This window comes from Carassius auratus, chromosome 10, assembly GCF_003368295.1.
Source record: "Carassius auratus strain Wakin chromosome 10, ASM336829v1, whole genome shotgun sequence".
NCBI lineage: Eukaryota > Metazoa > Chordata > Actinopteri > Cypriniformes > Cyprinidae > Carassius > Carassius auratus.
In genome coordinates this window covers 7,790,252-7,815,685 of record NC_039252.1, presented here as the reverse complement: position 1 = coordinate 7,815,685, position 25,434 = coordinate 7,790,252, and the positions used below count along the sequence as shown (strand labels likewise).

General features: G+C 36.8%; 2 protein-coding genes across 3 annotated transcripts; both read right to left on the bottom strand.

Moving 5' to 3' along the window:
- Window positions 1-3,228: 3,228 nt before the first annotated feature.
- Window positions 3,229-5,273, bottom strand: LOC113110454 (C-C motif chemokine 19-like). Its single transcript, XM_026274638.1, has 4 exons — window positions 4,995-5,273; window positions 4,663-4,783; window positions 4,452-4,564; window positions 3,229-3,614 (listed from the first exon to the last, which is right to left on the bottom strand). Exons 1-4 carry the CDS (start codon window positions 5,071-5,073, stop codon window positions 3,601-3,603), a joined length of 327 nt encoding a protein of 108 aa, XP_026130423.1. The 5' UTR covers window positions 5,074-5,273; the 3' UTR covers window positions 3,229-3,600.
- A 6,312-nt stretch (window positions 5,274-11,585) lies between these two features.
- LOC113109704 (GPI ethanolamine phosphate transferase 3-like) lies at window positions 11,586-20,718 on the bottom strand. 2 transcript variants are annotated; one of them, XM_026273438.1, is made up of 11 exons: window positions 20,433-20,718; window positions 19,136-19,617; window positions 18,007-18,150; window positions 17,731-17,854; window positions 17,459-17,618; window positions 16,936-17,115; window positions 15,273-16,818; window positions 14,975-15,178; window positions 14,647-14,834; window positions 14,282-14,352; window positions 11,586-13,078 (listed from the first exon to the last, which is right to left on the bottom strand). In XM_026273438.1, exons 1-11 carry the CDS (start codon window positions 20,450-20,452, stop codon window positions 12,949-12,951), a joined length of 3,249 nt encoding a protein of 1,082 aa, XP_026129223.1. In that variant the 5' UTR covers window positions 20,453-20,718; the 3' UTR covers window positions 11,586-12,948. The 2 variants fall into 2 exon arrangements, with proteins under 2 accessions (XP_026129223.1, XP_026129224.1); XM_026273439.1 differs by having other exon boundaries at window positions 20,468-20,717.
- Between the last annotated feature and the right edge of the window lie 4,716 nt (window positions 20,719-25,434).

Below are 25,434 nucleotides of genomic sequence, written 5' to 3'. Positions count from 1 at the left end.
ACACTGGTCCAGAGACCTGGGCTGAATCCCAATCCGCTTACTTATACTAAGCACTACAAGTATGCCCTTGTGAAAAGTACTCTTTAGCATACTTTTAGAGTAAGAGAACTTATTACAGAAATAATATACTTTAAAAAATATAAATACTTGTGTGCAAACTGCATATGATGGTTTCAGCCGTTTTAGCTCAGCATTTATTGCATGCTGAACTGTTTGTTTTTCTGTGTCAGCTTTGAATTCCTCCACCTTTGAGTTTGATCTAATGTCTTCTCAAAGCAATACTTGACATGTTTCAAACCAAAGTGAAAGACTGTTTTCGACTCGAGCCAGGTAACCTTAGGTCAGTGTTTTCACTATACAGTTTTCCACCAGATGAATGATCTCAAAATGAGACTCTAAATTGTGTTCCAGAGGTGATGTTAATATTTCATAGGTGGAATACTTTCACCTGGTGGATGGATGCTTTCATGGGAAATAGAAAATGAAAAGAATATAAGGTAGAAGATACTGTGGCAGACACATTCTGTTTAGAGTCATTTTAAGGTATGAAAAACATCAGTTTAAGTTTAAAATATAATGACCAATCCTAATATTAAAAAAATGATTACACTAGAGGGCCATTGAATGCTTGCATCTGACTGGCTGACAAATGTTCCAAGATGTGCAATTATTTTCAGGGGAAAAATACAATTAGTTCCAGGCAGGTCTTGAGCACATTACCATTTACCAAACGATTTCAGTTATTTTGTGAGGAAACAGTACAGACACAGTCGCACACACAGAAACATTCACACTCACAGAAACGTGTTCTTAGCGCTGCTCTGACGATTATTATCAGTGAAATAATTCAGCAAAGTAAAAGCTAAATGCAATTTCTCACTAATAGTGGTGCTGTTCTTGAATCAGATAAACTTGCAGTTTCGCTATTAGAAACCATGATGCCGAACAGTGCCGAGAGACGCACAGACTCAGAGAGGTAATTCAAACATGCTTGATCTCTCTCTCTCTCTCTCTCTCTCTCTCTCTCTCTGTCTCTCTAATATCTTCATTATTAAAGCTGCGGTAGGGAACTTTTGACGCTCTAGCGGTTAATAAACAGAACTGCTTGCGTCTTGCGGAAGAACATCGTAGCCGGAGCTACTTCTCTCTGTTTATGTCAATGAAGAATCACAAAGGTACTGGGTTACTCCGCCGCGGTACCCCCAAAGCAATCTAAAATAGTCTGAATATAAACACTTATTATAGGTGCACCCTAGTGATTCAGGACAAGCTAAAAACACGGTTTGGAAAACGGATTCATGGTGTACTCGCTTATTATATACATTTTTCTAAATTTTGAACACAAACAAAGTTACGGGCCGCAGCTCTGATTGGTTGTTTCTTACCGGGAGCGGAGTATTTCTGCAAATGGCAATAGGACCACTGGGAGGAGCCAGAGGAGCTTGATTTTTTCACAGATGATCTGTCTCATATTCTACTGTCAGGACATAATGACAGGTTTAACAAATATGTAAATAATATATTTTTACAAAAGTTACCTACTGCAGCTTTAACTGCATTATAAACAGCTCAAGCCTCCATTACTAGTTCTGAAATGATGTACTGGGTTTAGTGACAGAGGTGTTGGATGAGATGTGTAAGAAATTAATCCAAATGTTTTAAAGACAAAAATCTGACAAATATCTTTAAATACAACATCAGAACAATATTTGAGATGTGGTAATCGTAGTATAAGCAGAATAACTGACAACGGGCCATTGAATTATTAGAAAATAATGCACCCCCGAGATCTAAAGCCAGTTCGAGTCATGGCCGCATCACGACCAAATCTCCGCGTCTCCTAATCCCATCACCACCAATTAATTTCTAATAATTCAATGGCCTGTCGTCAGTATTTCCTTACTTAGGAGAGCGCGGGGCACAAACTAACACGGGGTTAGTTGTAACACACATGGTTTAAATATTTCCACACATGCTAGCATAAGCAAAATTACATATTTACTAGTTGCCATATCAACACTATAGAGGAAAAAGGTGTCCAATATCGCTGAATTTTTATTTTACCATAGCAAAATTTATTTTATGGTTGAAGATATTCTTTCATCTCAGTTTTAGCATTTATTTAGAATTAGACAAATCTGCTATTATTTTAACCTCCAATCTGTCATTCATCAGTTTAGAAGATACTAACCAGTTTTAAATTCCAGCTGTATGTTACAGTGTGTCTGCCTATTTTTAAACTATGCTATTCTATGACAGTATCTATATAAACTATTCATCCATCCATCTATCCATCTATCTATCTATCTGAGTCGTATTTCACATATTCGGCCCTCTGCAGACTGCTGCGATTTTTCACTTCAGTGATCAGTTCATTCTATGCTGGAGGGCTGCAAAGAATTTGGGGGCATCTGGATTGTGGGTCTCTGGGTAGTTTTGTGCACATTTGCATATACGTTTGTGTGTACAGCGCTGCTGTCCGTGGGGTAAAACTTTCTCCTAATCCTTCAGAAAACTGGAATCAACTGCACTTTCCATCTCACAGCTGAGAGCAATGCTCTGGATTACCGCACAGCTGATGAGATGACAGTGACAGCAGTATGAAATACAGTCCATGTTCACCTACCACATGCATAGAGCTGATATGACAATATATTTACCACAGAATGGTCATATAACTGTTGAAATGTTGCACTTTTTTAAGGTTTCAAACAATATACCATGTGAAAATTTCAACGGATATAAATTGACTTGACATGATTTTATTTTCCTGTAGGGGGAGTGTTCATATTGCAGTTTGGACATGAGTGTGTGGTGTATTATTTAGAACTATTAAATAATCAATGGTGGCACTACTTAGAAATTATAGATATGTCAAACAAGCTTAAATATCCTTTAATTATAGTCTAGAGGTTAAATGCTTCCTACACAAATAACCATTTTAAAGCTCACTCCAGCTGCTCAAGCTCTAGTGTGTATGCTGAGTGTTAGTTTAGAAGCAGAGCATGTGAAAGTCAGGACCTCTTTACAATCACAACAACATTAGCATAAGATGTAGACCATCTGCTATCATTGCTCCAACGATTCCTTTTTTTAAATGAGACAAAATATTATTTTGGTTGAAAGAATGTTTTTTTAAGGTAATTTGTTGAGTTTTTTCTGTAACTTGAATAAATAATCATGCACACAGATGTAATATTTAAAATGTAAAAGCTTTTATTTCTATTCTAAAATACAAAGTAAAAATATAGAAAACATTTTTTATTTTTTATTCAATGGCTCAGGAAACAAAGTAACTTTATACAAGAGTACAAACTCAACAACAAGAGATGGAAATTAGAAATGAATTAGCTTAAAATCTCTTCATGTATACCAGTTGGGGAAGGGTTCACATTTAAAAAACAGCTCATGTGTTTTAAAGCTTATTCCTATGACAATAGATTCACACTTGACCTGCTCCACTAGAGTTCTCATGTAGCAAACCTGAAAACCAGTTTTTCCTATTAAGGTTTAGTAATATCAGGTATCTGTTCCAGGATCAGTCCCATTCATCTGTGTAAAGCAGGGTGGACCTGCATAATCTGGGATGGTTCACTGTTGTCAATGCCTCTTTCCTGTAAGAAAAGAGAAAAAAAAATCCTATGTTATAAATGTTTTTTTTTTTTTTCATTTAATGTTTTGTCTATGTTCTAAATGTTATTCGATGTGATATATTTTCTAAATGTTATTTGATGTGATTTTTTATGTTCTAAATGTTATTTATTGTAATTTGTTTGATGTTATGTTATGTTCAACTGGTGCTCTGAATGTTATGTTCTGAATGTTATGCCGTGTTCTAAATTTTATATTTTTGTTTTGCTTTGTACAATGGTATTGTGTTATTGTTACATTGTCCTCTCAACGTTATTTTGTTATAACTGTTATTGTTATGTTGCTGTGTTGTGTTCTAAGAGTTATATTGTTTTGATGTAATGTTATGCGATGCGGTGTTGTGTTGTGTTCAAAATTGTATTATTTGTTGTGTTTAAGTTTATGTTGTTGTTGCATTGCTATGAGTTCTGAATGTTATGCTGTCACCTAAATATTATGTTGATATGTTATATGTTGATGTTATGTTCTAAATGTTATGTTCTAAATTTTATGTTGCATTTTTAAGCTTTAAAATAGGCTGCTGTGCGTTGTGCTCTAAATTTTGTATTATGTTTTTGTTAACATTACTTTGACTTCATGTGTTCAAAATGCTGCTGTGTTCTTTATTATTTTTGTTGTGTTATATCACGTTGTAAACGTTGCTAAATTATCTCTTCTAAATGTTAAGTGTTATATGATGTTGCTAGGTGCTGTCCTCTTAATGTTATTTTATGTTATGCAAACAGAATTTAAAAGCATGCATATTCATTTAGATTTTTTAAATACCCAGATTTTATGATTAAGTACATACAAACACGTACCTCTAGATTTTTTGGGTACAGATCCTGCTAGTATGTTATTGATCAGGTTTCTCACCCAGTTATTGTCACTGGGAAATGGTGCACAGAGCTTTAATCCCTTCCTTGTGACAAATCTGTGGAAATTCATTCATATTTAAATATGCAAACTCAAATACATCTTGAAGTCTGCAGCATGATGGAGGCATTTTGAAATGTGCGTAATGCGACTTACATAGTGGCAGGTATTCTGCACGCTCCATCACCGGTCTGAATGGTGAAGGACGTCACCAACCTCTTTGGGATGCGCCGGTTGCTGGTGTTTAAACAACAATCCATTGCCCCATCGTCCAGAGCTGTGGAAAGTTAAACAGTGCACAGAATGTTAACCATTAACAACAGGCTCACCTATAAAAAAGATATCATATTTGTAAAAAGTAAAAGTATATTGTATGCATATTATACAAAACACTGTATATTTAAGTTATTACTTCAAATACATTTCTAAAGATTCGTTTAAAACTCTTGCAGAAGGATGTTGCTAAAGAATTGGACATTTTGACTCACCTGTTGTGCAGCTCCATAAACTGAGGCTCAATATGAGCAGAGCACCTGTCCATAATGTCAGAGTGTGTGAGAACATCATTCTGTCCGTCTGTATGTGTTCGTTCACCTGTGCTCAGCAGATATGTGCCTCACGGCTGCTTGCACGTCCTTTATATATGCTTCTGCAAAAACTTTCACTTTCTTTATTCTTTAAGGTAACCGTTTCCTGTAAACCCATCCTAATCCAAAAGAGCCCTTTCAACTTCTTTTGTTAACTGGAAATGGTGGCCTTCATGTGAAGAGGAGGGAAAGTTTCAACATGTTTTCTGGGCTTTTGAAGTCATAAACAAACAAAGTCGGATTAACCAATGTCACTCCACGGGACAGTTTGCACATACAAGTGGCTTTGGGACAAAATAGATGTTTCCTAGATTATGTGCTAATAGAAGTGTGAAATAACTTCTGTTAATAAAATAGAATATCAAAAATATCATAAAATCATTTTTAGATTTTGTTTAAATAAGAAGTGTCCACACTGATCTTTGAGTGAATTGAAGTACCTAAATAAAACTGAATTCATGATTGCTCGAGTGTCCAAACTGATTTGTTAGTGAGTTAAAATACAAACAAACAAATGAATAATATTCATTGGAACTCTTTTGTACTTAGTTCTTTTTGTACAAGCAAACTGTCCACCAGGGTTAAAAGACCTGGGGGTTTATTATTTTATGTTAACCTTATAAACGCACTTTGCATAAGGATATCTGATGTGATGATATACCAGTAATAGTCATTATGGTTATAATAATGACCATTTTATGGCTCTGTTATGTAACATATTAACTCTTACGAAAGGAACATATTGAATATCAAAGCTGACAAATTCTCACCAAACCACAAGTCGTTTGACTGACAGCAGTAATGTGTGGGTTCATGTGTTTTTTGGTTGTAACCCAACATACAGTACAAGCTGCATGAACTTGTGCTGTTGCCTACAGGTAAGCAATGCCAATAAATGCTTTTGGAAGATTATGATGGAACTTGCCTTGTAGAGAGAAATGTAAATCTGTAAATGAATAATTATTCTATCAGTAGCATTGCTGCCTGCCTGTGTTCTCATGCTACTGTTAGAATTATTATTCATTTACAGATTTACATTTCTCTCAGAGCAGCTGAAATGGCCCGTGTTCCAGTGTTTTGGCAAAACTGCAGTGTTGTATCAGGCATGCATCTACATGTGCATGCTAAATATATGCATGGAATACAGCCAATAAAATGGCTGAAGGGCCTCGGACATGTGTTAATTATGCAGAACTAAATTCAAAATAATAATAATAAACAAATTAAATTAAAACTCCCTCAAGAACTGTATCTCCACACACAGTCAGTTCTTCATTCTGTGCTGTAAAAACTGAGTGTATCTTGAGCTGTAATGAAGCATGAAGAGAGGAGCAGATGACTTTGATCCTCTACGGAGTTCAAGCAGTTTGATTTCTAACTACAGCTGCACTCAGTTTTCACTCATTACTTCAAGATTGTCAGGGAATGAGGCACATGCCGTGTCACTTCCTGTATGATGGCCGCAGTAACTTCAGCAGATCCAGAGGTAATCAAGCTGCTTTGTCTGATAAGGAGGTGATAAGGAAATTACAGACAATCAAGACTAATTGAAGACTAGTAAAAATTTCTCTATGAGCGTTTTTTTTTTTGGGGGGGGGGCATGTTACAGCACCACATTTTTTTATAGATTTTTTTTCATGAAATTAATTTTATTTTCAGTGTCGTAATATATATATATATATATATATATATATATATATATATATATATATATATATATATATATATATATGCTGTCAAGCAATTAATCACATCAAAAAGAAACATTTTTGTTTGCATAATATAGGAGTGTGTGCTGTATATATTTAAGGTGAATTTATAAATACAAACACATGCATGTATATATTTAAGAAAAATTAATATATATATATATATATATATATATATATATATATTGTTGTTTTTTTTCTTTTTCTACCTTCATTTTTAATTTGGACTTCAGGCCACCCCAAAAAAAAAATAATCTAAATTAATTTTAGACATTTTAAAATGCTCATCATAGAAAATGGGAATTGAAGTAAGTGTATTAGTGAACTGCATTTTCATTCTTTTCATTAAAAAAATATATATTCATTTTAAAGCTGACAGCACATCACTGGTTTAGTGTTACTAACAAAGTATTATATTGTAAAATTCGTCCATACAATAATTGTGTTATGTTACATGTTAGTTTCTTTCATTGGTATTTATATGATATTCATCATCTGCTGTTGTACAATAGTTGGTTTTCATTTACACCGAGAACACATGTAGATCTGAAAGGGATATTATATTCTCGACATATACAGACTTGTCATACCTTTAGAGAGGGAGTAATGAAATGTTTGCGGTTAGTAATTGGCGAAAGTTGTTTAACTTGCAAAAGGCTCTAATAACAAAACTCTGGAGGACTCTCTGGACTCTTTGGAGGTTCAGCTCATGATGAATGAATGGCAAAGATTCATCTTCCTTGTATAGGCTCGCCACGACTCAAAGCTCTTGTTTATACTAGAGGCTCAAATTTACCCTCATTCAATGGGGAAAAAAAGCCTCTTCCTGCAGTTATCAGGAAAAAAAATCAACATGTCTTCAAACAGTTTGATTCTTATCGTTGATGCCCTGGAGCTAATGAGCTTTAATGTCTTCCGGTGTCACGTAGGTGCAAACCTCACACATACAATCACAAGTACACGGCCTGGGTAAAGCTAAATAGCATTTTTGATTACAAAAGCATTATTTTTGTTTTGACACTTGGTCATCCGTTCAATTTTTAGTTTTGAAATGTTAATCTTCAGGCGCACCTGAATCACAGTATCATTTGTCCTCCTTTTAAAATCACTATTTTATACTTCTTCCAAAGGTATATAGTTAAAAATATATACATATAGCATTAATTGTTGTCGTCAGGAATATATTAAGCGTACTGATGTACATTTCAGATAATATTGTCAGTATATGAACTGTCTGGCTGCATTTGAGCAGTCATAGTGATTCTTATTGTTGAAGCCCTGGAGATAATGAGTTTTAATGGTTTTGGGTTATTTTTATTTATTTATGCATTAAATGTATTTGACTGTCCTGGCTTCACAAATCCTGAACAATTGCATTCCTTTTTGTGGTTCTGGAAATGGCCACCCTAGTATACAGATAACGATAAAGATAAATATGAACAGTTTGTTGGAATGGAGCCATGAGTGCAGAAATCCCCTTCTGACTGCCAGGTTAGGTTACGTGGGAGTGCCATTTTCAAGAAGTCATGCATACCGAGCTATCAGGTATGCGGGATTTAATACATCTTTAAGATAAGCAGGATATTCCATTCAGACTTTGCACCCTTGACACAGACTGGGGCTGAGGTCTGATATTAAAGGAATTCAGAATGAGATAAACAGTAGCATTGGTTTGCTAAATGGACCTTGCAAGTTTACCGACACGCTCAGTGGATCGCTTTATTGATCAAATCTGCTTATTCTCTCTACTCTCCTTGTTTTGAATCCGTTCTTTATGTTTGTGCAGTGAGCATGCTATGATGAGATATCTATTGTAGTCCGGGGACAAAGGACACATTTTGGAAAGTCCATAAGATTAGTTTGTTTATGCTCCAGCCACAGATGGTCATGGGTAATTTCTTAACATGTCGGAAAGTTGAAAGCTTTGTTTTGATTCGGTTTTGCTATCACGCGTAACAAACAAAACTAGACTGGTTGGGGAAAGTACTGATGATTTTTTTTAAATAACCTGCTTTGGTTTTGGTTGTGTTTCTGCAATGCGAACAGGGATCAAGATAAAATAAACATGAAAAAGTCCATATATCACCATTTTCATTCAAAATGTCTAAACCAATGCATGTTTCTTGGGAATATTACTTTAATTTCTTAGCAGTTAATAGCTTTTTTCTGGCAAGGAAACAATAGCACAAACATCTTTGCTTATTAGTAATGGATTTGACGAATAATGACATCTCTTGTGGTATTAGATGACTGGGTTAAGGTAAATTAAAACTAAAATTAAAACATTTCATTACTTGAGGTAAAATAAACTTTACTGAAATTATATAAAATATAGAAAACATGTTTTTACTGCTTAGTTCTCATTTAATTATGCACTTAATGTACTAATATAAAAACTAATGAAAATGTACACTTTGTGTGCATAAGATGTTCATTTAACATTTGAATTTAAAGGGTTCATCTTCAGTGTCCTTTCAGTGCAGGTTATAATAAAGTGACATTACTATTTCCTTATTCCAGTGATCTTTAATAAATGGGTTGTGTCAGGAAACCATGCCATTTATGATTTTTTTTTTTTTTTTTCTAAAGATCGCAGAAGAACTTTGCCACCTCGGGCCCAATAAATCAGTGCAATAACTACTTCTGAAAACAGGGCACCACATTATTTACAATCATTATTCTTGTGCTTTATGCTCCAAAAAAATATTATTTCTGTAAAAATTGATCACAGATTTAGTTTTCTTCAAGTACTGATGAAGACTGTAAAAGAAATACACCTCAGTCTCAACTGTTGTTAAAAAAAGATCTAACTATTATTATAGTATTATTTAGTTGAACTGAAATCACAGATAAATTCTGCTTGACAGTCATTCCTGAGCTTAAAAGCCACTTTTGCAAAAAGTATCTCCTATGCAGGGCCGTGCACAGACCTTTTGAGGGGCATGTGCTGAAACTGAAAAAGGGCACCCCCTCCCTTTTTTTATATCAATTATATATATATTCTCTTTTTTAGCTATTCTGTTTCATAAGCTAATTTGTATTATTTGTTTAACATTTTTATGAATGACATTGAGAAGAGGGGAAGGTGAGCAATGAGTCAAGTATTTTTTACTAACTTTTTTGAAATATAATTTAAGTAATTATGTCCAACACTACGGTACAACTCAATTCCAGATTATAAGAAACTTTAGCCATACCGTTACTATAACATATCCAACATGTTTCCGCCTACCTGGCAAAAATTTGATACTGTGGTGGACCAGGGATGTTGGTTTCTTGAAGGTCTACTATTCACTACACTTTCCCTAAAATAAGCCAGCAATGAAAAAATAAATAAAAATAGTGTGAAAAGTACAGTTGCAGTGAAAAGCATTTCTGAAGGATCACGTGACACTGAAGAGTACTAACTGCAGTAATGATGCTGAAAATTCAGCTTTGATCACAAAAATAAATTACATTTTAAAATATATTCAAATAGAAAACAGTTATTTAAAATTGTAAAAATATTACACTATATTACTGTTTTTGCTGTATTTTGGATCAAATAAACGAAGCCTTGGAATGAATCATGAATTACATTCTGCATGATAAAATATAAAGATTTCAGTGATCTTCTGTAATTTTTTTTTTAGTTACTACTACATTACTGTAGTAAAACCATGTTTTACTACTTTTTATACAGAGAGTATACGGAGAGTATACCATAACATGATTATCCTAAATGTTAAAAAAATTAAGTGTATCAGCAATCATAAATCAAAGAAGAAATTTCTTAGAAATATAGTTATCTAGGTGACGAGGATCACTCGCTGCTTTGTGTAAGTTCAGTACGAAACAGCGCGGGGGCGCACCTGTTATGATTTTCCGATGGTAAAAACAAATTATATGTTGTTGTTATCAATATATCGTTTTTGCCCAGCGAATGCGTGTAAATGTTATTTATTTTTTTTGTCCGTCATTAAAACGGCGACGGCGCCTGCCGCTGCCGGGATCACATTACATTTTCATCTACAGGTTACAAACTAGTTTTTTTAGCTATATAGACGGAGCGCTCAGTTTTTCCTGTGGTAAAGTGCATTTGGCCAAAATCGCATTCTATAAAAGATGAAATGCTACTACATGCCCAGGCTATTTAAGTGTTGGCTATGTATTGGCTATGACTAGATGGCAAATGCTAGCCCTCTCTCTCAGGCGACGTCCCACATGTCTCAGCCAGTCAGACAGACATCCAAAAAATAAAATATGAGCCTTTATAGACATAGTGTTTAGTAGTACTTATTCAAAAAACAAGATATTTATTTACCCTTCGCAAAACTTTGTTCAGCTCAGCTGTTGTCTACAGTGCGGCTGCTGTGGAACTTCAGTTGATTTAATGAATATAGAGGGGGCGGAGTTATCAGCTTACTGACAGCTTGAGAATCGAATTAGATTTACACAAGCTCGTTTTAAGAACTTTCATTTGCTAAATATTTGTAAAACAGACATACAGACGTAAATGGTGACCAATAGCATTGAAAAAAAAAAAAAAAACACCAAAAAAAGGGCACTTCGGAGTGTAAGGGCAAAAAGGGCATGTGCTCTGCACAGGTTGAGCCCTACCTGTGCACGTGCCTGCTCCTATGGAAATGATAGAGCACTTTTTAATGAATTTACCCTGGCACTTACTGACCGCAGAATCAATCAGATTTCAAAGGGTGTTTTTAGATGAAACACTGCCCTCTGCAGACCAACAGCTGCTCCTGCAAACATAATCAAACTAGAACACACTCACACAAACAACCGCTTCAAATCGTACAAAATATTTAATTGATTTTTTTCCATCTATCAATGAATTAAAACAATTCCATGACAATTAAAATGATTTCTTTCCCAGGTAATTCAATCGTCAACCCCAAGTTAAGACATATTAAAAGCCACTGTATGGCTTGACAGTATTTTGCTTAAAAAAAAATGTAATTAAAAAATCAGCCCCTCTTACACACAAATGCACAATGCAGAGCACAATACTTCTATTGCAATGGCTAAATTAACCTGAGCACATGATGTAATTATCTTCCCCATGCATTTCTCACAAAAATGAGATCATAAGTCATTTAATCCATTAGTGAACTAAATATATGACAGCTAAATAAATAACAGTCAACGCAAATTGAATGAAGACAAGTTTCATTCAGTAACATCAAACAAGGCAACCGTTAAAGCTAGTGACCTGTTCTCTAAGTGAGGAACTTAAAATAATAGTAAAAAATACCTTTCATGCGGTGCAGAATATAACGTTATTGGTTCAACCCTAATGCTTGAGTGGTTATTGCTAGGGAATAGACAGGACGACACATTAACATGAATGAGCTGTTATCAAACAATATTCAAGCTTCAACCGTTTCAATCCACTGCTGAAAATTATGCCCTCAAGCATGCACTTGTAGCTTTTAAAAGGACAATTCAACCAAAACCCAAAAAACTCTAACATCATTTACACAACAAACCTGTATGACTTACTTCTGTAAAACACAAAGGAATGGAAAAGGATTGGAAAAGAGCAGCTTGGACCTTCTTTAACAAAATCCACTCTGCACTTTTCCAGACGATGAATGATGACCACAATTGCGCCTGGTCCCAATCCACTATTAATGTATGGAGCAGCTTGGTCATCTAGATCACTGCGATGAGGTTTGGAACCACATGATGGTTGAATTATGACTTTAATTTACATTAAATATGAACTGGCTCTTTAAATGTTCGAACAGCAGGGGTTTTCGTCATGTAGCCCTTCAATATAATAACTTCTAATCGTCTCTTGAATGACCTTGTGGAACATGGCAGTAAAAAGGCATGCACAAAGATCATCTTCCCTCTCTCTTTTTCAATACAAAGGCAGCAGAGCAACAAAGGCAGACAGATCAATAGCTTGTCGAAAGCATAATGACTGTTGCAGTCTTTTAAAATAGCTTTTATAAAATATCAACTTCGGTTTATCGACTTCTCTCACGTATCTGAAAACGAGGAGATGCTTTAGACCTCTTTGGTCCAAAACAGTGTCCATTCGTATGGTTGGCAGTGGAGTTGAGGAGGATGACCAGCACGTCCCTGAAGAGTTCTGGACTGGGTTTGTAGGAGGAAAGAGGGCATGGTCAGGAGAGCCAGTGCTACCTGGAGTTCTGTGGGAGGAGTTTCTTAAATAGCCCACCCACTGACACGTCCACCCTCATAACCATGGCGACCCCCAGTATCACAAACACACTGCCCACGATGAAGCCCGATGCCTCAAACATCAGTCTGCCAAAAGAAAAATACATCTTATAGAATGCAGTTATGAGAAGAGCATTTATTTATTTATTTACTTTAACTTACACTGAAGTCGAAATTTACGGTGACCCAGTAGTGCACAACGCATGGGACTGATTTTTTTGTGTTGTGGCTTGTTTCCATTGTGTCGTGCTAATTTCGTTGTGTTGTGCTAATTTCGTTGTGTTGTGCTAATTTCGTTGTGCTAATTTCGTTGTGCTAATTTCGTTGTGTTGTAGCTTGTTTCCATTGTGTTGTGCTGCAACTTTTTTTCTGTTGTGTTGTGCTAATTTAGTTTTGTTGTGGCTTGTTTCCATTGTATTGTGCAAATGTTGTTGTACTAATTTCGTTGTGTTGTGCACATTTCAATGTGTTGTGCTAATTTCGCTGTGTTGTGCTAATTTCGCTGTGTTGTGCTAATTTCGTTGTTTTGCAGCTTGTTTCCGTTGTGTTGTGCTGCAACTTTTTTTTCTGTTGTGTTGTGCTAATTTCGTTTTTGTTGTGGCTTGTTTCCATTGTATTGTGCAAATGTTGTTGTTGTACCAATTTCGTTGTGTTGTGCAAATTTCAATGTGTTGTGCTAATTTGGTTGTGATGCGCTAATTTCATTGTGCAGCAACTTGTTTCATGGTTGCGGCTTGTTTATGTTGTGTTGTGCAAATTCCGTTAAGTTGCGGGTTGTTTTCGTTGTATTGTGCTAATTTCATTGTGTTGTGGCATGTTTCCATTGTGTTGTGAAGAACTGGGCCAACATAATTACTGTAATTACAAGATGAAAACAAGTAGATTGTACTCTGGCAACACTTATAATGCCACAACGGATCCCTGTGTGTGTTAGTAATGATGACAAAATGCTTCATGCTACATTAATTTACCTCTTGTGAAAGTTGTCATAAAACTCTCAGTCATAATTCCGGGTTAACATCATCTACTTATAAAGTGTGACAGTTAGCGGGCTACACTCCCTCAACTTGAAAAGCAACTGGTGTGTGGGTGAATTTTGGTAATGTTATAAAGGGCCTCATACAAAATAAAATTGTCAAAAACACCAACCACCACTGTTCAACCCACTAACTAGTCCATTTCGAAAATGTGCACATCCCTAGATAATTTAATCAATGCCTTAAAATAAAAAAGACGGAAAGTGATGAGGTAGAAGAGAAAGAAACAATAAGTTGGAGTTTTGTGACTCACTTGGGTGCAAACACTTTCCACACCATGAGGTGTCTCCTGAGGATGGCTGCAGCACAAACCGACGCAAAAACCTGAAGGTAAACAAGTTTTTATTCATGTAAATATGATTTATGTATTTAGAATTTATGATCCATTTTACAAAAGCATTTGAGCTCATAACACTACCCCATAATTAGCCTCTAAACACCAAGACTTGCATGACTAAACAAAATAAAAATACATATTTATTTTATTGGTCAATTCACACAGTCTGGTGAATTATAACAAAATAACAGTGCAATTACTGTAGAACACCATTTCACGATAAAGGAGTTCACAGAAACATTGATTCGGTTAAAAATGTTGTTGTGCTCCATTCAACGCACCTGCGCTCCATTCACGAAGAGGTAGCGTGCAGCGAGCTGCAGGAGACCCGAGCTGAACTTCTGGGGGTTCTCTCTCAGTCTCATCTCCATGACAGCATCCTCGCTCTCCTCTGCTCCTGCTGAGCATGTAGATCGGGTCCCACGCACCTCGCACACCAGAGGCCAGAACAGCAGCAGAGGACAACCAACTGCATGTGCAAATTAGACCGTGATCATTAGAAATGGAGAGAAAGAACAGACAGAAAGCTTCAAAAAAACATAATGTTGTTACAGAAACAAAGCCAATGTGAATCATGTTGACAGTATCCTGCATCTAGTGTTATGTTACCTGCAAAGATAATGTGAGAGGAGAAGGTGTTGAGGGTCACCAATGACGCAGGAAGTGCAGTGCCCGTGTGTCCTTGAGGAAAGCCCACAAATGCAGCACCCCACTGAATGGAGGGGAAGGTTGGGAGGTGTCCTGTTGCATGGAAAAACTGGGTGGCTGCCAGAGACCATGAAACCACTGGAGCCCATGGAACACTGAAACCATCTGGGAGGGTTAAAGTAGGAATATTTGATGCATCAGTTGTAATAACTTAATTGCAAGGCATAATATGTGAAGATAACCATGGAGAGCATCTTACTAGAGTGCTTGTGCAGGCTGGAGAGGTTGGCGCTACAGGCGTGGATGTGCAGCATGGCTCCGGCCTCCAGCAGGAGAAGCAGGAAGGCAAGGGCCATTCCCTCCGGATGGAGCAGCAGAAGCACCAATCCCAGGAGTCCACAAAGCAAAACCAATGGGGCAGAGTACACTGTACCTAGCCCGTAAGCCTCCACAGCTGGCCTGCTGTCAGTTTCACCACTTTCCATTGCCCCGTCCTCCAGCGAGTGTCGGATGCGCTGATACAACTGTGGAATAAGGTGGTGAAGTTCAGCCTGCGGACTGATTCCCGTACTGGCTCGGTACTTGGGGGGTGGCAGGGATGTTCCTCGAGAGCTCAATGGAGTCCTTGACTTGAGGAACACTGTCATGGGGTCTACCCACAACAGGAGTAGTCCAAGACCTAGTACGCAGAAAGTGGCTCTAGGCAGGAACACTTGAGCTAAGCCGATGAGTTCGGACAAATTCCTGAAGGTGTCCTCTGGGGTGGCGCTCACCGCCCAGTGCAAACCAATGCAAACAGAGGCCAGGGGTACGAGGAAGCAGGCCGAAAACGCAGTCACACTGGTACAATTGAGGTTCCCGTAATGTCGAAGCCATCGGTGTAGAAGGTACCCCAACAAGGCCAGAGAGCCAACGGAGAAGACATAGAGGAGGTTGCGCAGTTGACTGTTCTGTACTCGTGAAAGCGGGGAGAGGAAAAGTGAGGGCTGGCAGGTGCCCTGCTCCTCTCGGCAGTTGTGGAAGGAGAGGGATAGGTAAAGCGATCCCACCAGCACTCCCAACCAAGCCAACAGGATAGTGGCCTGACGTCGAACCACTGAGGATGGCAGAGCTGTTTGGAGCATACGAGGTGGCTTCTGGGTGTCTGGTGGGGGAAGCGGCACAAGGAGTCCATCCCAGTTTAGACGGAGAGGAACATATACGCTCAACGTGAAGAGCAAGAAGGTAACCACGTTTCCCTCATAGATGACATAGCTGTCCGAGAGTAGGGAGGCACAGCGCAGGATAAGCACCAGAAGGGCCAGCGTGAGGAGGCCAGAAGGTGACCACCTCTCTTTAACCAAAACTCCTCGAGTCTTCCAAAGAAACAAAACCTCAGAAGAAAGTGCTGCAGCTCCCGCACACCACGAGAGCTCCAAATATCCTCGGAAGAACAGCTGACCTGCAGCTACTACTAGACCCACCACCAACCCTGAGAGTATGGGCAACTTCAGCAGGCCTTGCTGAATCACTACATGGGACAACTCAGAAAGGACGTAGCAGAGCATACAGGCAACTCCTAAGATTAACAGCCCAGCAGCCATTTTGAAAGGACTGAAACGGGCCCAGGAGGCTCTACAAGTCTCCCTGACAGCTGTCAGATAGTTCTGCATGGAGACGACTAGCTCAGGAGAGGGAAGATGGCCCCTGTGGTCAGCTGCCAAATACTGGGAGGAAATGTTTGAGAAGTCAGCCCGCAGCTGAGACAGACTGTCTGGTGGGATGTCTTTGGCCATGTTAGAGTAGGTCTCCAAGAAGCGGTTTACCTTTAAGGAAAAGTGGAAATGGAAGAATCAGAATTTAGCCAAGTTCATCACAGTTGTTGTACTAATGAAGAAAACATGAAGACCATTCAAGCAAATGCGACAGAGATATCCTCAAACCTGTTTAACGTTAATCCACAGCGCCTCAGCTTGGCTGAGTCCTGTAGGTACACCCCGGGAGCCATCCTGAGGAAAAAGTGGCAGAAGAACCTGTCCCACACTACTATAAGGAATGGGAACCCCCAGCAGAAGTGCCAGAGTGGGCACCAGATCAGTCTGAGGCACTACCTCAGGTTCCACCTACAAACACAAACACGCTGAAATCCAAATGTATGGAAAAAGCCAAAAGATAACCCAAAGACATTTAAATTCCTCTCTCATAGTGGCACTTTATTTTAATTTTTTTCCCCACATTTTAGGAAATGGAAAATTTGGAAAAGGCTAATAAACAATTCGTTTTTTTAAGTATCGGACACAATAAAATTGTACTAAAGCTATTATCATGCAATTACAGACCAATAGTGTTGACTAAAGCCTTACTACAACATATTTTCTGACACCCCAAATGTTTCTGCATCTGGCCACCCACACCACTGGTAGTAACATATTAAATACAGACAAATCATAACTGTGTCTCTTATACCTGGGAGCCTGGTGCTGGAAATAAGGGAGAGGAACTGTAGAGAAACAGAGCAGCGTCTGTCTCTTTCTGGCTCTCTCCACCATGATCCCCAGTGTCTGTCATTCCATGATCACCCATCACCACCAACAAGGTGTCGTTCTTCAGACGCTTTATCACTGATCTGGAGTCAGCGGCGAGTAACGTATGGAAAACAAATGCATAATGCATTAAATATATCATGAAACTGTAAAAACTTGGCAGAATGTGGGTAGATGAATGAGGCTGCTGCTAACCTGATAACTCCATCCATCTGGGAGAGTTTCTCAGCCATTGCAGGATGATCCGGGCCAAATCTGTGCCCACAGTGATCCACACCCAGGAAGTGAGCAATCAACACATCCCAGTCATCCCCCTCCACTGGAGAAAGAACACACGAACCCTTAGCCACTCGTTCAGACACTGTGTTTACAGTGTACACATGAGAGAGCTGTGCATCTATTTAGAAGGTAAACAAAGATCTCAAACCAACCAGGCAAGGTCCTGATTGATGTGCTATTTATTCTGCTTACTGGTGGGATAAATGTTTTGGAGAATGCCATTGTCAACGGTGTGCAAGTCCTTGACGTTGAAGGAGGGGAAGGGCAGCGATCTGTGGAACTTCTTGGGGAAAAGACTCACCCATGTGTCATCCCCCATAAAAACAACTCTCTTGCCTTTTAAAGGGGAGATAAAACACACAATGATTAACAAAGACTCTAGCAAAAAAAGCTAGAGTTTATGATAATTTCAATCTAAACAGGATTCATTTAGTTTGATAAAATGGTGACTTTGTAAATTTTCTACAAATGTCATTAATTGCAAACATGATTATGGTAAAGCAATAAATATTTTCTTGTTTGTTTTGTTGCAGCAAATCTCACAAAGGTCACAAAAATAGGCCCAGGTAACATTTCTGCCAAAAAATCCAAAAGAGTTAGTAAAAAAAAAAAAATTATTTAAAGTCTCATGCTCGACAAAGTTGCAGTTTTGATAAAAAATACAATAAAAAAAATAATATTCTGAAATATTTTTCCAATTTAAAATTAAAGTTGTATGTTTCACTACATTTTAAAAAGTAATTTATTTCTGTGATGCAAAGCTGAATTTTCAGCATCATTACTTCAGTCACATGACACTTCAGAAATCATTCTAATATGCTGATTTGCTGCTCAAGTAACTTTTTTTTTTTTTTTGGAATCCATTACATCTATTTTTCAGAATTCCTTAATGAATAAATAATTAAATGTTGTCATTTCAAATTTATGTATACTATTTACTGTCTTTTTGATCATTTTGTGTTTTTTGCAGAATATACAATAAAAACTATACTAAGATAATCAAGCACATTCCCAATACCATAATTTATCTGGAAGTTAAGTTTTGGGTTTTTGAGAATTCCCATATTTTTATGGCCCATGTAATTCCAACTTTTTCTATTTAAATTATCATATTTATATCGGCATATTTAAATACTTAACAAGAAAAATGTTTTGTGGGGTTTTGCATTGTAATGAGATTTGGTAGAAATCTACTTTTAAATAATGACAAAATGTGAAGAAAATTCAAAGTGGTCTAAAAATAGTCTTCCTTTTCTAAATAAAAAGATCATTTCTTGACAGTTTGGGTTTAAAGGAAATTGCCAGCTGCAGATTCACTCACCCACTTGTCCCAGCTGGTGCACTAGATTGTCTTCCAGAATGGCGTTGGATGCGAAGTTGTTCCCCACGTCAATGAACGTGGGCAGGGAACCTGTGGTAAAGCCTTTGATCCTCTGCATGGTAGTGGTGGGCGGATCGGCCCGAAAGGTGTAGAGTCTGGCATGAGAGGGGTGTGACGATGCCATCTCATCTAACACTGGCAGCTTGTTCTCAAACGGTTTGGGTGCTGTGTTCTCCGGATCGTAGCGGGTGAAGTCGGCCTTCAGAGCGTCGATGATCAGCACCACTGCCCTACGAAAGCGTGGCTCGCTCAGGCAGAAATCCCCCTTCACCTGAGCTCCGGGAGACAAGACGTCTGCACAGGTGCTCGTTCTGTTGACCTCCAGCCTGACTAAGAGGAAGCCTCCCACAAACAGAAAGATGCCGGAGTAAAACACTGAGCAGACCCAGATGAGGGCGACCACGACAGGAAGTCTTCTCATTCTAGACAAGAAGGAGATGGAGAATCAACACAGGGCACATGATGTAATTAAGGGTGCGTTTCACATCAACCAAAAATACCAAAACAATATAGTTTCTATATAAAGTGTAGTGTTACTGGTTTATACATATCATTAGTGTAACATCTGCTAGTTTAATTATTAAACAACAGTTTGATATTTCAAGGAAAAGGACGTTTAATCATCATACAAGAAGCAATTTTGTTATCATATTAGAATTATATTAAGAATTAATTATTAAAAGAATAAATACAGTACTATTTAAAATACTGCATTATATTAATTCTGTTAATATCATGCGAGGATATATTATCTGAGAAATTGGCTCTACAGGGTATCTTAGGCTAGCCACATATTTTTTTGAGCAGGTCTAGCTCAAATTGTAATATATATTTTAATTAAAATCATAAAAATATTTCAAATCATCACACTGGACGAATATAGTTCCCAGTCAGTTAATAGACTCCTTAATGGGTATATAAAAAACATTTTACAAATAAATAGATAATGTTCACAGTAACATGTTACTCATAAATTCTAGACTGACTTCAAAGATGGACATTGAAACATTTATTTCAGCCAAATTAAAGCAAATTACATCGAACTAAAAAACAATATCATTAGACATTGCTTTTAGTTCCCTTCCTAGACAGCATAAATGTAACACACTTGGATTTGAGACACAGTAATAAAAAGAAATGTTACATAGCAAGGCAAAACTGAAACTACACCAACATTTAAGATAGTAATGTGAAACTGACTGTATTTATGAGCCAGGTCTTACTACGGAGCGCATACCTGCAGGCGCGCGCGTTCATGCGTCCAGTACTGACCTTGCTTCTCTGTGTTCGTCCTCTCTCTTTTCAGGACTGTGAATGTGGAGCACGCATCCGCTGCAGGGGGCCTAAAGCGCCGCAGGTTCACCGACATCTGGCACGGTGCTGTCAGAGCTCACTGCTGCTCTACACGCGCGGACACGAACCCAAATCGCATGTCGGTTTTGTTTTAATATTGGTCATCTCGCAATCCCGGTTTCCACTTCCGTTGACATGCGCTGTGCGTCTGACGTCACAGGTAACGACGACTATCAAAATAAAAGACATCGTTAACTGATGTTCAAAATAAAGGCCTCTCGGGTCGCGCTACATCAATTTAGAGTTTAAGTCGATTGTAGTTTATTACAGCATTAACTTATAACATCACTGCATTAATAATTGCTAAAATATTTAGGTTTTTAATCAACTAAACTTAATTTGTCCAAAATAAATTAGAGGTCATGTTAAATTCTGCAAAATGTTTGTGTTCCAGAATTTTCTATTTTTTCTTTTCTTTCTATTCTTTTCTTTTCTTTTCTTTCTTTCTTTTCTTTTCTTTTCTTTTCTTTTCGGGGAAATTTAAAACAAAATCCAAAAAGCATAATGAATCATTATTTATTTTATTTTATTTTTAGAGTAATTTAAAACAAAATCCACACAGCATAATACTTATGTGGAACATGGAACATGTTTTTGTAACTTAATAACTTAATAAATGTATTATTTTATTTTGTTCGGGAAAATTTAAACTTTAATTAAAAATTGTAAAAATTAATCATAGGCGTTTGGATAATAAAGACTTCACTTTCAGTGAAAATTAAAAGTGACAAGAAACATTAATTATCTTTACATTTACATTTAGTCATTTGCATCTTTTAAAATAATAGAAAGCACATATGAACATTCAATTATATATTCTGTATGAACAATGTACAAATTGTAAGAAAATATATAATAAATAAGCTGTATATCAGTAGCTGCATGATCACTGGTCAGGTGCAAACAGGTTGAGACATGCAGTGTGCGTGCCAAAGAACAAAAAACTTCACTATGCAGTGTTTACTTTAAAAACACTACTTAAGTGAATCTGTATTTTCTATTCAAACAAATCAACTCAGTTTCAGCATGAGATGTTATTTGTGTAAGGGTATTTAAAAAGCCCATGCCCACAGTTACGCTTTTCCATAATAGTGTCTATGGTGCAAAATGAGCAATTATTTAATCCTCAGTCATATATATGATATGGCTGAGGATTAAATGACTTTGCTTTAGAAATGTTAGTGGCCATTCACACAGAATGTGCTTTTACTTTGAAAAAGACATGTAAGTTTAGCTTATTTTAACTTGAGCTCCATATGTTTTATGTCCGTCTAGTGTGAGTTTCCACAGAAAAATAACTGCTAAGTAGCAGTGGAATGGAAAAAAATGTGTTCTGTGTGAACGGCCCCTTACACTCACACTAAACAACAGCAAACCCACGTGCCTCCAGCAGTGACATCAGATCTGTGAGCACAATCAATCATCTCCTTTGATAAGATGCCAAACACAAACCGATTTGGAGAGGAAATGACCTTTTACATTTGAAAACACAAATTAACATCCATCCCATTACACCAGTCACTGCTGACCACAAAGTCAACAATGAAAGGCATTGAGTGTGGAAATAATGGCACATCTGTGTGTGGGGCAAGATGTGCCATCTAGCTGCTGGCAGGTAAACAGAGACGAGCCTGTCCGCCACAGCATCTGATGCCAGCAAACATATAAATAGACCCGCCGGCAAATGTGTGATTCAATGCTCACACTGACATTTAGCACTTTGATTCAATTTGTTCGGCATCCACCTCTTTTACCCAAGATGAGAATTAGTGTACCCATAATCCTCTGTGTTGCAGTGGCAGGTTTCCACAGTGGTAAGATTATAATATAATATCACACATTTGTACTGTGTAATCTCTCTCTCTCTCTCTCTCTCTCGTGCCAGTTGTGTCTCTTATTGGTTTAATTATGATTCAAATTTTATCATTATTTAATATTGTTATATTTTTATTAATATTATTATTTGTTCGTTTTTTTGTTGAACAGGAAAATATATAAAATACATATACTCACACTTCTGTCACTTGTTAATTTTAAATTGCGATAAAACTACATTATTACATTTTTATCAATATTATTATATGATGTTTATATTATAAACCCTCTATAAAATGTAAAATTATGCATACACATCACTTTTTTTCTTCTTTTTTGAATTGTTTTGAATTAACTATTAATATTTATTACATTTTCCTATATTATTTTCAGGGAAATCTAAAACATCACAGCCGTAACATGCTTTTGCCTCTTTTAAATGTATTTCATTTTAAATTTTTATTTAATTTTAAATATATATATATTGCATTTGTATTGTTAGTTTTTACAGTTTATTTTTTATTAACAACTATTATTTATTCAATAGCATTTTATTTTATTTCATTTTATTTTCAGGAAAATGTAAAACAAAGTACACATAGCATATTACAGATTTTTGTAACTTTTAATTTAATATAATTTTAGTTTTGTTTTGACAGCTTATTAGTTGTCAACGTTGAATAGCTCTAAAGTATTGCATGTTTCCATTTGTTTCCTCCTGGAATGATCTGTGCTTAGCTAGCTTACATTATTAATGAAGACAAGTCATAATAGTTATAGTCATAATTTAATTCATGCTCGTGCATCCATTATCAGCTTGTGGAATAATATATAAACTGTATATGACAGAAATGAAATTATACTTCTACATGTTTGTGTTTGTAGTGATTTCAGCATCTCTGCAATGTGATGAAAGGACTAAACTGCCAGAACAGAGAGGTAACCACTGTTTCCAGCTTGATTTGTATATTATCACAGCCCAAGATTTAGAAAAAAATGACTTTTCTTTGTTCTCTGTTTTGTCTTGCCTCAGCGTTTGAAGAGTACAGCACGGCTCCACACACAGGTGGGTCATTATTTCTCCTGCCAGCCTGCTGTTCTCTGTGTAACATCTGCTGGATGTCACTGATATGACTTCCCTCGGACAGATGCTTATATATCTCTGCACATTAACATACGCTCAGATTCTCTGAACTCATTTCATATCTGTTTCCTCAGATGAGTCAGAGTATGAGGCTGCTCATGTCAAAGGTAAATGTTAAGCAAATCAAAACGTGTGTTTAGGGCCATTTACTCTCAATATGCTTTGACTCGCTGATGCTGAATAAACAGAAATGACTTATATGGGTGAGAAAAGTCTTGTTTTGTTATGATCTGAATCATCTGAACCCTAACAGACGGAGAGACAAAGGCAGTGACAGACACTACAGGTAAACATAATGACTTTTACAATGTTATTTTCATATACATTCAGTACAGAACATAATAGATCATACAAATATGTAGCTAAATAAAGAGATAGATAGATCTTTGATATGCATTTAGTATTATAATTGGTCAGTTATTATAATTAATAATTGTTATTAATTTGTCTGTTTATACTTTCTGAATAACCCTATAGATGGTGAGAAAGAGGCGCTAACAGATGCTGCAGGTAAAGACAAAGACTTTTTCCAGAACATTGTTTTCAAGGAAGATACACGTTTAGTACAAAACATAGTACACAAGGTGTTTAAAATAGAGTCTGAAAATGTATTTCTAAATACGTGATCTGTTTTATTTTGTGTCAATGTTTACGCAAAATATAGGGAACATATTTTTTAAGTTATCAGATTTCACATTACATATTATGTTAACATTTTTAATAATGATATACATATACGTTTGATAAACATAATGATTTTATGTTTTTAAAAACTAGCAATTTGATTTATTTATTTACTTTGTGTTCTTGTACTGAGCCACGTCATGTGACGAATTCTCTGCGTCTCTTACGCAATGTTTGCTTTGACGTAGGAGCGAACACCGGAAGTGACGCGCCCATAGGTAGGTGTATCTCGGTGTGATTCCATTCCTCGCCGCGCGAGGGCGACAGTTCGTCACTCACAATGCAGCCTGACCTCTGAAAAACAGATCGCGTGCACTGACTGTGTGATTTTGTTTATTCAGATTCACACTCTGAGGACGACAGTAAGTAAATTCATTTAAATTACAATTCAGTGTAAACAAAGACACGAGGACAATGTGTTCCTTTGTGTTATTTGATTTCTATGATCATCTCAGACAACAGTAATAATATATAAGGTGATTCGTCTGTATACAGTGGTTGTATTGCTGTGAGTTATGTAAAGTTATGTAACACATGTCTCTTATTGCACAGCCTCTCAACAGATCACAGGTAAACGCTTCACATTACATGATTTGTATCCATAATTAAAGAGGAAAACATCGAGTAGTCTAAGATGCGTCCTTTCATTAAAATTCAATGATTTTTTTATTCACGTGTGGTGATAGTCTCCTCGTTTTCAGTCCTTCACGTTTGTGTTTTGTTCTCTTCTAGAACACAGTGAGCAGGTTGAAGAGAGTGTGAAAAGTTCTGGTGAGTCATTAATCCAGCAAATGAAATAAAACAGTGTTGAGAACCGAATCTTACTAGATGCCAATTGTATTAAAAATAAATTCAAATTTTATATATATATAAAAAATTGTTTTAATTTATATTAATGTGACCTTTCTTTCTAGAGGATTTCAGTGATGAAGAATACAATGTATATTACGATTATTAAGACCGTGTGAAGCAGCTGTGTGGAATCCATCTAACATCTTTAAAACATAAATGCATTGTTTTGTAAAGCATATTGCAAACAATTCTAACCGACTGTATGTACCACCTAGACAAAAAACATGCATGGTGACCTTTCACACAATTTGTGATGGCTGCTTTTTTTTCCAAATAAAGACTGTAAACACTGGCGGGTGTCCAGTGTTCATATTAATACCAGGCTGCAGGTGGGTGTAGTAACAGATGATTACATGGCTTCTCAGAGGCACCAGTCTGAGTAGCAGATGTA